At 42.6% G+C, this 13003-nt stretch overlaps 1 protein-coding gene across 1 annotated transcript in view; it reads left to right on the forward strand.

The window, feature by feature from the left end:
- Utp14a (UTP14A small subunit processome component) overlaps nt 1-13003 on the forward strand; it is a 25517-nt gene continuing 12514 nt past the window's right edge. The window contains exons 1-6 of the mRNA NM_028276.1: nt 1-35; nt 1407-1482; nt 2790-2860; nt 3653-3717; nt 5962-6104; nt 6544-6699. Coding sequence (NP_082552.1) covers nt 10-35; nt 1407-1482; nt 2790-2860; nt 3653-3717; nt 5962-6104; nt 6544-6699 — 537 coding nt within the window. The 5' untranslated portion in view covers nt 1-9. The remainder of the gene's footprint in view (nt 36-1406; nt 1483-2789; nt 2861-3652; nt 3718-5961; nt 6105-6543; nt 6700-13003) is intronic.

The following is a 13003-nucleotide window of genomic DNA, read 5'->3' on the forward strand; positions in this document are numbered from 1 at the left end:
GCGACAGCGATGAACTCTATCAAAGCTACGAAGGGGTAAGACGTAAAAGGGAAAGGAGATTCCCGGGTATTTTTGAGGGCTGAATTTCCTGTATTTAGGGAAGTGGAAGCCGAACTGCTGTTTGTTAGAGATTCGCCTCCCCAAACCCTGCCAGTAGTTAATGTATCGGCTAGGAATCCTAAAGTCCCTTAATTTAAATTGGCTTTGCTCCTCAGTTTCTCGGCTCTTAAGTTGCATCGCTGTTAGGTCTGATGGTCGTCCGACTCTTGGCAAAGTTACTATTGATTTCCCTTTATTTGTCACGTGCGCATTTTCTGCCTCTGCCACGCGCAACATGCGCCGTCTGTGAGAGTGCCAAGTTGTGCCAGACCTAACAGGTATTTCATGTTACCCCTCAACGTTAGAAAAATCTAAATGTAGTCGCTTTGGTAATGTTTGCTTAGTAAATACCGAGATCCACTGTTAAGTAATAGTAGGTTTTTCCTAAATTCTAATCACCTTAAACACCCATTTATACAGTTGGTTTCAACCATTACCCTACGTCCTCAGTTATGCGAACAAATTATCAAGATTACATTTTTAATAAGTTGCACTTAATCAAGGCACCTGACCGGTGGGAGATCCATAGAAGCATTAATAGAATGTTTTCGAATGTTTAAAAGGTTTCCCAGTTGGTGGCGGCACACGCCTTTAATCTCAGCACTTGGGAGGTAAAAGCAAGCCAATCTCCAAGTGTGAGGTCAGGCTGGTCTACAAAGCGAGTTCCAGGACAGCTAAGGTTACACCGAACAACTCTTGTCTCAAAAAATAAAATAAAATACACGTTTAAATAGTTAATAGGAAACTGCCTTTGCCTCAAAAGACAGCAGTAGCGTCAGTGGGAAATTGAAGCATAGTAAGTAACAGAAGTGCAGGGTCAGCCACTAACCAGTGTTGTCTTTCCCATGCCGATATTGTCATCTTGGAAGTGATGCCTGACCCCCTTCTAAAAACACTTTAACTAATTACCTTCTGTTTTGTTTTTTTGCACCTCTTCTCAGATAAGAATACTCAGAACTGAGCAAACAGATATTTGTTTAGATCAATAGTTCTCCACCTTCCTAGTGCTGCTCAACCCTTTACTACAGTTCCTCATGTTCTGGGGTTCATGACCACCTCCCAAAACATAAACCATAAAATTACTTTCCTTGCTTCTTCATAACTGCACTTTTGCTACTGTTATGAATTGTAACATGAATAATGTCTGAAATGCGGGATATCTGACACATGACCCATGGGAATGGACCTTTTGCCCCCCCCACACACACACACACCCCTGTGGGTTTTGACCCACAGGTTGAGAACTGCTGGTTTAAAAGAAGAGTTATTTCATGTGCTAATGTTTCTGTGTTGCCTTTTTAAAACAGCCTTCTGGCTTTGAGCCAGCAGGATGATCTAATGGATTTGACAAGCAACTACCCCTTGAGTGCCAGTGAAGATGAGGTAGGTGACAGCTGTTGAACGGATTCAAAATTAGGGTGAACAAAACACTCCTGGAGAGGAAAGGGGAATAAAAATGTGTGCGTGTAAAGAAGGTTACTAAAACTCTAACATATGCTATCTTTTTTTTTTTTTTTTTTTTCTGGTTTTCAAGGCAGGGTTATACAGCTCTGGCTATCCTGGAACTTGATCTGATGCTATCTGAATTTTAAACCTATTCCCCTGACAAAACTACTTACATTGTTTTTCCTCTTTCTCTGTGAACTATTTTAATACCAACACATGGGAAGCAGAGCCTGGTAGCTCTCTATGATTTTGAGGCCAGCCTGGTCTAAAAGGCAAGTTCCAGACTAACCAGGGTTACATAGTGAGACCCTGTCTCAAAAAGGGTAGTGGGAGTTTTCTCCTGGGGGGAGGGGAAACACTTCGATAACTGTGGCTATGAATTGAACTATTTTTCAGTGTTTCTGTATGAAAAACACTTTTTGTATCTTTTTTTTTTTTTTTTTTTTTTTTTTTTTTTTTTGGCTTTTCGAGACAGGGTTTCTCTGTATAACCCTGGCTGTCCAAGAACTCACTTTGTAGACCAGGCTGGCCTTGAACTCAGAAATCTGCCTGCCTCTGCCTCCCAAGTGCTTGGATCGAAGGCGTGCGCCACCACTGCCCAGCTAAGAAACACTTTTTGTAAAAACAGTATTTTTAGCTGTTTAGCTGGGATATTAGGGCTGGTGAGCTGGCTTAATGGGTAAGAGCACTGACTTCTCTTCTGAAGGTCCCGAGTTCAAATCCCAGCAACTACATGATGGCTCACAACCACCCATAATGAGGTCTGACACCCTCTTCTGGTGCATCTGAAGTCAGCTACAGTGTACTTATGTGTAATAATAAATAAATCTTTGGGCCGGAGCAAGCAGGGACTGAGTGAGCAGAGTTGACCAGAGTGAGTGGGGGCCGACCAGAGCGAGCAGATGTCCTAAAAATTTAATTCCCAACAACCACATGAAAGCTCACAACCATCTGTACAGCTACAGTGTACTCACATAAAATAAATAAATAAATCTTCAAAAAATAAATCAGGGCATTAGCTCCCAAGTTACCAAGGATTCACATTGCTTGTGAAGATCATGTTTGGATTCTGAAACAATTCCTAATTCCAATTCCAGCTTTGTAATTAGGGTGTTTACATACAATATCTCATCGGATTCCCCTCTTCTCTACCAACCAGAACCAACATTTTTATATGGACTTGTTTCCAAGTTGTCTCTTCCCTCCTTTCATTGCCCTGATGGAGTTTCCTTTTCTGTGTCTAGGGGGACAGTGATGGAGAAAGAAAGCATCAAAAACTTCTGGAAGCAATTGGTTCCCTTAGTGGAAAAAATAGGTAAGGGCCCAGTGAGTTGGGTATCTTATAATTAGCTCGCTCTTTCTTTCTGTGTGTGGGTATACATATGCTCTGTAGCACAAGTGGACATGACAGGGCAACGTGTAGACGTTCGTTCTTTCCACCATGTGGAGGATCAAACTCAAATAGTTTTGCTTGGCAGCAATGGCCTTTACCTCTTATGCCGTCTTGCTGACTATAACTGGCTGTTTCTGAGACTTTTATTGTCTCTTGTAACAATCCTAGCACCTGTGTGTAGCGTATAGTTTAAAAAAAAAAAACTATATGATTGTTGGCTACTTTCCTTATCGCTATAATTATATTAGAACATTTCACTTTGGGAGCTTTAATTTACCTATAGTCTTTTGAAGCACTGAATCCATACTAACCCCATTAAAGAAGGGAATTAAATTTTATCTCCATGGTCAATCATTTGTAAGTCACAAGTCCTGGGTTCAAATCCAGTCGTGCTTAGATCTTTTCCTTGTACAACATTGTATTTTTCAAGGGCTGAATCTATATTAAAAGATGAGATATGGATCAGGTTATAATGTTTAGGAATAGTTTGGTTGCTCAGTGACAAAAGCAGACCGTTGGGGGCGGGGCTATAAAGGCAAAGCTGCCTTTGAAAAAAGAAATGTTGTACTTAAAGGTGTAGCTCACTAGTACTGCACCAGCATAGCATATATGAAACCCTAGATTCCAGCACCTTAGAAACATAGTAATGAAAGTGTTAGTGTTCCCCTTGTAAATGTGTTTATTTCTATGATATCATTTCTCCCCTAATTTCAGGTGGAAATTGCCTGAGAGATCTGAGGCTGGTCTAAAAGTGTCTGAGTTTAATGTTAGTTCTGAAGGTAAGTAAGTTTTAAAAAGGTATTTATGCATGAAACCATAAATATTTACCTGTGAGAATGGGTTAAGGGTAGTCTCATGAAGCATGCTAAGATCAGTACCTCCTGCGGAGCTCAGTAAAATGCTTATTGCATAAAGTGACTTGAATTTTTTTTCTTTCTTTCTTCCTTTCATTTTGGAGACACAGTGTTTGTGACCCTGGCTGTCCTGGAACTCACTCTGTAGACCAGGCTGTCCTTGAACTCACAGAGGTCCGCCTGCCTCTGCCTCCCAAGCACTGGGATTAAGTGTATGTGCTATATAAAGTGATGGTAGCTTCCTTGTACCAGCTTAGCTGTTGTATATGTATAGCTCTTTAGTGTTCATAGTTGTGTTTGTATATCAGTTCTCTCGTGATGCCTGAGTTAGAACTGCAGGTATTCCACTGGAACTTGAGGAAATCAATTTTTGTGTAGAAAAGCTTTCCCCCAACACAATATCTTGGCTCTTAGTCTTGTTTTGTTTTGTTTCTTGTTTTTCGAGACAGGGTTTCTCTGTATAGCCTTGGCTGTCCTGGAACTCACTTTGTAGATCAGGCTGGCCTCGAACTCAGAAATTCGCCTGCCTCTGCCTCCCAAGTGCTGGGATTAAAGTCATGCACCACCACGCCCGGCTGGCTCTTAGACTTGATTAGAGCTTTATTAGAATTGTTCAGTGTGGGCAAACCAGACTTTATGTTGGGGTGACTAACAGGAATATGGGTAAAGGGTTACTTATAGGAGCTAGAATGACCCAAAAGCAGCTGCATTACTGACAGCACTAGTGAGGGCTCAAGAATACTGTGCCCCTAGACTTCTTTTCTTTTCCGTTAATTTTTTTATTTATTCACTTTACATCCTGATCACAGCCCTCCCCCTCCCAGTCCCACCCTTACAAACCCTCACTGCCCCCTTCCCTTCTCAGAGAAGAGGAAGGCCCCCTTGGGTAGCACTCTGCCCTGGGACATCATATCCACTTATGGTTAAGCATTGTGCCACTGTACAGTTGGGTGATTGAGTCTCTGCTGCACCATCCACTCCAGCAGGAAGTTTCCCTCCAGGACCAGTTAAGGCCATGTAAGGATCTGTCACCGCGGTGGTGACCTTTTCCTCCAGCACTGATGTTGCAGGGTTGATGTTGTCGTCTTTAACTGTTGTCGTCTTTAACCTATAGGAGGGGTTGTTGTTGTTGTTGTTGTTGTTATTTAAATTTCTGGTTTCTGAACCATCATTATCTTCCTTATGGTTCTTCCCGATGCAGCATGTCATAGGGCAGAGGCTCGAGCCACAGAATCCCAGTCCTCCACAGAGAGGAAACATGGTGACAGATCCTTACATGGCTGACCTAGGGAGAGGTGTCATACATTTTTTAGCCTTATTGACTCCGTGTCCAGAAAAAAAATAACTAAAGAATGAATGCATACTAAGTCTTGGAAAGGCATCTTATGTTTAATGTACCCCACCTCCCAAGAGCACATTTCTATCCCCTGAGTTGGGAGGAGGGTAAAAGGATAGTATAACACTTATTAAAAATACATGATCAAGGCTGGAGAGATGGTTCATTGGTTAAGAACACTGACTGCTCTATCAGAGGTCCTAAGTTCAGTTCCTAGCAACCACATGGTGGCTCACAACCATCTGTAATGGGATCTGATGCCTTCTTCTGAGCAGAACACTGTATACTATATGAATAAATGTTTTAAAAAACAAACAAACAAAAATACATGATCTACCATATGTGATGGCTTATACCTTTTATTCTTAGCACTCAGGAGGCAGAAGTAGGTTGATCCATGCGAGTTCAAGATCAGCCTGGCCTGATCTATATAGCAAGTTATAGCCCAGCCATAGCTGATACTGTTTGCCCCCACTAAAAAAGGGGGGACTCCAGTAAGCAGTATAACTGCTATGTGTAGATAACCATTTTTTTTTCACCCTGTTCTGAACTTAGGTAGTTTGAATGAGTTTTGTGCTCCTAATATTACCAGTGGAACCTCTCAGAACAGTTAATAGTGATGCTACTAGTCAGCTAATTGAATTGATTCACAGGTGTGAACTAGAGGTGTCACTATAGCTAGGAATAAAGGATTGAAGCAAGAATTCTTTATACTTCCCCATACATTTGCCAGGCTATTCCCTATATTCTTTTTTTTTTTTTTTCATTCCCTATATTCTATTGAGAGTTTTGTCTCACTTCCAAAACTGACCACAAAATTGGCCTTTGCACAGGATCTGGAGAAAAATTGGCCCTTTCTGATCTGCTTGGACCTCTTAAACCTTCATCATCATTGGCTGCTGTCAAAAAGCAACTGAGTAGAGTCAAATCGAAGAAGACTCTGGAATTACCTCTTCACAAAAGAGAGGTTGAACAGGTAAGTTACATAGAAAGTGGTCCATTGGGCTGGAGAGATGGCTCAACGGTTAAGAGCACTAACTGCTCTTATGAAGGTCCTGAGTTCAAATCCCAGCAACCACATGGTGGCTCACAACCATCTGTAATGAGATCTGATGCCCTCTTCTGGGGCGTCTGAAGACAACTACACTGTACTTACATATAATAAACAAATAAATATTTAAAAAAAAAAAGAAAGAAAGAAAGTGGTCCATTAAAGGGAAGAAGACCTTGAACTGAGAAGGGAAGATAAACTAGGGGCAGCTGAAGTCTTCGAAAGTAGGGAAGTTCATCTCTAGGCTTCTGATTAGTGAGACAGGGATGAGTTAAGAAACATTGCCTCCAGGTGTCTTGTTATTCTATTGAGTTTGATATGGGATTTCTTGACCCTTTCCTTTTATGTACTTTGCCTGGTTTAGATCCACAGAGAAGTGGCATTCAGTAAAACTTCACAAACCCTCTCCAAATGGGATTCTGTTGTTCAGAAGAACCGGGAAGCAGAGCAGCTGGTTTTTCCTCTAGAGAAGGAGCCATCTTCTTTTGCTCCCATGGAACATGTGTTTCGTGAGTGGAAGGTGAGTGCAACACAATGAGAGCGAACCTTGAGGATTCAACCAGAACCTTCATCCAGTTTGAATGAGTAGATTATGCCAGCATATGTCATTTTATTTAGTGGTCAGAAAAAGAAAGAAAAGATACTATATTCTAATTGTCAGGTAATAGCCAAGCCACACAGTAGCTCTGTAGTCATTTTGTTTGTTATCCTTGTATTTAAAGCATGGCTTTATTAGTTTCAGTTTTAAAACATCTCACCGCAAAGAGAAGGGCACAGTGATACATAACCTATAATCCTAGCATATGATTGCTGTGGTGGTTTGAATACGCTTGGCCCATGGGAAGTGGCACTGTTAGAAGGTGTGGTCTTGTTGGAGGAAGTACATCACTGTGGGGTGAGCTTTGAGGTCCACCCAGTGGGAAACAGACCGTCTTCCAGGCTGCCTGCAGAAGACAGTCTCCTCCTGGCTGCTTTTGGATTAAGATATAGAACTCTTGACTCCTCTAGCACCGTGTCTGTCTCCAAGCTGCCATGCTTCCCTGTCTGAAGAGTCTGCCTGAGGCTAAAGTGAAGAGATTTAGATGAATTACAAAGGAAATCTCAAAATGGCATCTCAAATCTAGCATAATCTCTGCCCTGTGGTTCACTCTTATGAAGAGCCTTTGATCAGACAGAGCAAACTGAGAAAGGAAAAATGTAAAATGTATGGTTCAAATATTAAAGGGGCATCAGGAAGTGAAATGGAGCTAAATCCTGTATTCAAAGATATTAAATGGATTGAGGGGGTGGTAACTTGAGAGCAAGATTCCACCTAGCTAAGTTTATTCCTTCTGTGTTTGCAGTTATATGAGGGGTAGTTATGTTAGGCTTTATTATGACCTGGTTATTTCATTTGGACAAAAGGAGATATAGTTGTGTGTCCAGTTGACAAGGGGTGGGTTGTGATGGAGATTCAAGGTTGTCAACTTGACTATATCTGGAATGAACTACAATCCAGAACTTATACAGATCTTGTGAAAAGAAATTAAAGCTTATGTCCAGGAATATGGTACTCCCCTTTAATTCCAAGAGAAAGGTACACAGATCTCTGAGTTCAAGGCCAGCCTGCTACAGAGCAAGTTCTAGGTAAAGAAGAGTTTAGGTCCAGGTGTGGTGGTACACCTTTAATCTGAAAACTCAGGAGACAAGCATGCAGAGCTCAGAGTTCAAGATCAGCCACAGAGCAGCCAAGCTTAGGCAGTGAAGGAACCATTGGAAAACAGAAAGCTTCTGGTGAGGTAATAGAACAAGAGGGCCATGTTCCAGCCCCAGCAAGTAGCAGAACCCAGCAGCTTCGGCCATGTCACTCTGGCTTTAGAGTGAAAAATAGAAGGAACTACTGGGACAATTGATGTTGGTTAGCTGGAGCTAAGAATTTAGTGGTGATTAAGAAGAGACCAGCTTGCTGGGTAGTGGTGGCGCACACCTTTAATCCCAGCACTTGGGAAGCAGAGGCAGGCGGATTTCTTTTTTTTTTTTTTTTTTTTTTTCCATTTTTATTAGGTATTTAGCTCATTTACATTTCCAATGCTATACCAAAAGTCCCCCATACCCACCCACCCCCACTCCCCTACCCACCCACTCCCCCTTTTTGGCCCTGGTGTTCCCCTGTACTGGGGCATACAAAGTTTACGTGTCCAATGGGCCTCTCTTTCCAGTGATGGCCCATTAGGCCATCTTTTGTTACATATGCAGCTAGAGTCAAGAGCTCCAGGGTACTGGTTAGTTCATAATGTTGTTCCACCTATAGGGTTGCAGATCCCTTTAGCTCCTTGGGTTCTTTCTCTAGCTCCTCCATTGGGAGCCCGGCAGGCGGATTTCTGAGTTTGAGGCCAGCCTGGTTTACAAAGTGAGTTCCAGGACAGCTAGGGCTATACAGAGAAACCCTGTCTCAGAAAAAAAAAAAAAAGAAAAAAGAAAGAAAAAGAAGAAAAAAAGAGAAAAAAAAAAAAAGAGAGACCAGCATCACTGAAGTGAAATCTTGTGGGAAGTCTTTTCTGGGAGCACAAAGAAGCTGTGTTCCAGAGATAGACATCGTGCTAGCACGCAAACTTGGTAATCACTCAGTTAGTACTGGTTTTGAAGGTATGAAATGATCATGGAGAGCAGCTGAGGCTTAGCACTGTGGGAGGCCAGGAAAGGCCATTGGTGAAGGTACAGTCCCAGTTGCAGTTGACAGCCCAGGACTGAAGGGGTCATGCAAAGGAATTGAGGCTTGGCACCATAAAGAGAGCCTATGAGAGGCTATTGGTGAAGCTCAGTTGCAGCAGAAGACCCCAGCATATTGGAGATGCCAGTACCGTGAGATGATCACCAAGAACAGCAACAGCAGTGGAGTGGAGTCAACCAGAGCCTAGAGTGCTAGAGAACAGGACTGGAGAAGTGACACAGCCCTTTGGAGGAGCCCAGAAGATCATGTGTGGATCCCAGACATAGGAATAAGAAGCTGTGAAGTTGAAGTTGCCTTGGAGACCCTAAAATGTTAGAGATGCCAGAGCCATGGGCTAACTGCCGAGGAAAGCTGCTAACAGGGCGTGGAACCAGCCCCAAAAAAGGAATTGTGCTGCAGTTATTAATAAATCTGAAAGAAGTTGGACATCAGACATGGAGATGCAGTTTGGAGTTTGGCCAGCTCAGTTTTGGTCTTGCTTGGTCTGGTATTTCCACATTATGACATTTTGGAATGGTAATGTAAATCCTGTGATACTAGAAGTATCTAGCAAATGTAAAAAGTGATCTGCTTTTTGATTTTGATTTTATAGGGGATTTTACAGTTAAGAGATTGCCAGAATCTCAGAAGAGACTTTTAACTTTGGACTTCTAAACATTGTTGAGACTGTTCTAGACTATGGGACTTTGAATTGGGACAAAATGTATTTTGCATTACATGTGCTATGGCTAAGCATGGCCCCCATAGACTCATGTGTTTGAACAAGTCTGTGGGGGCCAGGGAGTAGAATGTGGTTGTTTAAATATGCTTGGCCAATGGGAATGACACTATTAAGAGGTGTGGCCTTGTTAGAGGAAGTGCCTCAATATGGGGGTGGGCTCTAAGGTCCTATGCTCAAGCTCTGCCCTGAAGAAGACAGTCTTCTCCTGTTTGCCTTCGGATCAAAATGTAGAATCCTCGGCTCCTCCAGCACCATGTCTGCCTGCACACCGCCATGCTTCCTGCCATGATGATAATGGACTGAACCTCTGAAACTGTAAGCCAGCCAGTTGAACGTTTGCTTTATTTGAGTTGCCTTTGGTCATGGTATCTCTTCACAGCGATGGAATCCAAACTAGGACAATTGCCAAGATAAAGGGAACATACTAAGGTTTTTTTTTCTTTTATATAATTGATTTTTACTTATGTTCTTGGTGTTTTGCCTGCATGTATGTCTGTGTGAGGATGTCAGAAGCCCTAGAACTGGAGTTAGACATGTATAAGCTGCCAAGTGGTTGCTGGGAATTGAACTCAGGTCCACTGGAAGAGCAGCCAGTGCTCTTAACCACTGAGCATCTCTCCGGCCTCTGTGTTTTCTTTCTTATCCCTTAGTTTTATTTTGTGATTATATATATTACTCTTTAATGACAACTTCAGCAAGAAACTCATGACTAAGTTGACAGGAATACATAAGTACACTGTTTCTATCTTCAGACACATCAGAAGAGGGCATCAGATCTCATTACGGGTGGTTGTGAGCCACCATGTGGTTGCTGGGATTTGAACTCAGGACCTTCGGAAGAGCAGTCGGTGCTCTTACCCACTGAGCCATCTCGCCAGCCCAGATGAGTTTTAATGTACTAGCTCTTCTTTATTATTTGACATTCTTCCCATTTTAGTGGTTGTGAAATCTCCTTACAAATGAAATTACATTGGTAGTGAACGATGGGGTTCAAGTAGAATGCCATTTACACTCTTGGCAAAATTAAATTTGATCCGTAGAGTCTCTAATATTTACTATATGAACAACTTCAGAACAGCCAGCCGACTTTCCTAGTAGACCATTGGTATGGAGTCTCTGCTAGACTGGTCTGTGTTCAAGAAAAAATAGTCAAAGCAAACATTACCTAAACCATAGATAGATACCTAAACCATAGATAGATAGATAGATAGATAGATAGATAGATAGATAGATAGATAGATAGATAGACAGACAGACAGATAGACAGACCTTCTTCATATTTCTCTGTTTTCTTAAAAACAAAAAAAAAACAAAAACAAAAACCAAATCCAGAAATGATAAGTGTCTTTTTATGTCAGGAAGTTGAGCTAATCAAAGCTAGATAAAATTGCATTGCTTGCAGTATAACTAAACATAATCATTTCTTAAGGATTTGAGTTCTGTTTTCTGGTGGTATTTTTGAAGTCACTAGCATTCTTTTTCTAGGATCCTTTTCTACATGAAAAGGAGATGGGTTATAAATATGCCAAAGTAGCGGTGGTGGCGCACGCCTTTAATCCCAGCACTTGGGAGGCAGAGGCAGGCAGATCTCTGAATTTGCGGCCAGCCTGGTCTACAGAGCGAGTTCCAAGACAGCCAGGGCTCCACGGAGAAACCCTGTCTCAAACATTTACAACAACAAATAAAGTGTAGAAGATACATAGTAATGTCTCACCCCACCCCATCTCAATTTTTATTTGTTGATTTAGAGGTTTATTTATATATTCATGGTTTTTACCTGTTTTTTGATGGAGAAAGTAATAGTTTACATGCTGTTTTTTTTTTGGGGGGGGTGGGCGTCGAGACAGGGTTTCTCTGTGTAGCCGTGGCTGTCCTAGAACTCACTCTGTAGACCAGGCTGGCCTGGAACTCAGAAATCCACCTGCCTCTGCCTCCCAAGTGCTGGGATTAAAGGCGTGCCCCACCACTGCTCCGGCGTTTACGCACTGTTTGCACCTTGCTTTTTCCAACTGAGTGTGTAATCTGGGAGGTAACAGGAAAGGTACCATGTTGGTGGAGCAGACTCCACTGAGAAAGGCACAGCCCCTTCCTCGGTGAGCAGGCCTATGAGCTGTACTTACCCCAAGAACCTGGGCTAGTATGGTACAGAGGATAAAGGAAGGAGTTAAGCCTACCAGCTTCCAGTTCTTTTCTCGAAAATCAGGAGTTCAGAGTACCAAAGAGCATAATAAATCAAGATTCTGGGAGTGGACAATCAAAAGCCTGCACTGTAGTTTGGGGTTTGCTTTGTAAAATTGCATTCAACTCCAGCTGAAGAGAATTGAGACAACGCAGGAGAAAAGCATTTGTAAAGTGCAAAGTGCTGTAAAGGACATAAGGTAACTTCTACCTCATCTCTCCTTCCTTTCGGTCACCACCTGCATTTCCTGAGGTGGTCCCCATTAATCCTTTGTCTCAATATGCTCTTGGAGTTCATTAGAAATTGCTGGGTGAAGTCTACACGTGGTGATGCATGTCTTTAATCCCAGCACCTAGGATACAGAGGCAGGTGGATCCTCTTGAGTTCCGGGCTAACCAGGGCTACACAGGGCTACACAGTGAGACCCTATCTCAAAGACAGAAATGGGAAAGGGGAGAGAGAGAATAAATGATGAGTAGTATCCCTACTGGAGATTGAAGATTCACAATGTACACTCACTGTTTTGTTTTGAAGCAGCATCTTGCATGGGCTAGCCTTGATTCTTTGCACCAACCTCTCAGGGTCCTGGAATTGCAGGCATGCACCACCATACCTGGTTCTTCTTTTAAAGGCTGTGAGCAAAGAATGAATACATCTGGTGGACCTAACCTGAACCACTAACTGATTTTTATAAAAAGTGAAGTGCTAGGCTGCATATCATAGCTTTTTCCTGCAATCCTAGCACTTGGGAAACAGGAGTGCCCTGCGACCCATCTCAGAAAAGGGATCGTTTGCCTAGGCGTAGTGCGCTTGCCTTCAATTCCTGCACTTAGGAGGGTAAGACAGAGGATTTCTGGTTCAAGGCAGATTCAAGGAACGTAGGGCTGGGCAGGATAGCACAGGCCTGTAATCCTAACTGTTTGGGAGAGCAAGGCAGGAAGTTTGAAAGGTCCAACCAGCCAGAACAATTCAGCAACAATTCTGCCTCCAACTAAAAAAGGTTAAAGTTGAAGATAGAAAAAAAGCGGGGGGAGTAAGTTCTGTTCTAAGCTTTTACAAAAGTAAGCAAATGTCGCTGTCACCTGGTGGGGGCATGCTTTGGGAAGAGCCGCTTTCTCGCTCCCCCCTTCCTGCAGTCTCTCTTTGCCACACTGCTGCTTGTCTCCAGATTCCGTACTCCGAAGCCCTCAGAGTCCTCCTCCTATTTGACAACG

Source organism: Mus musculus, chromosome X, assembly GCF_000001635.26.
Source record: "Mus musculus strain C57BL/6J chromosome X, GRCm38.p6 C57BL/6J".
In the NCBI taxonomy this organism is placed as follows: Eukaryota; Metazoa; Chordata; class Mammalia; order Rodentia; family Muridae; genus Mus; species Mus musculus.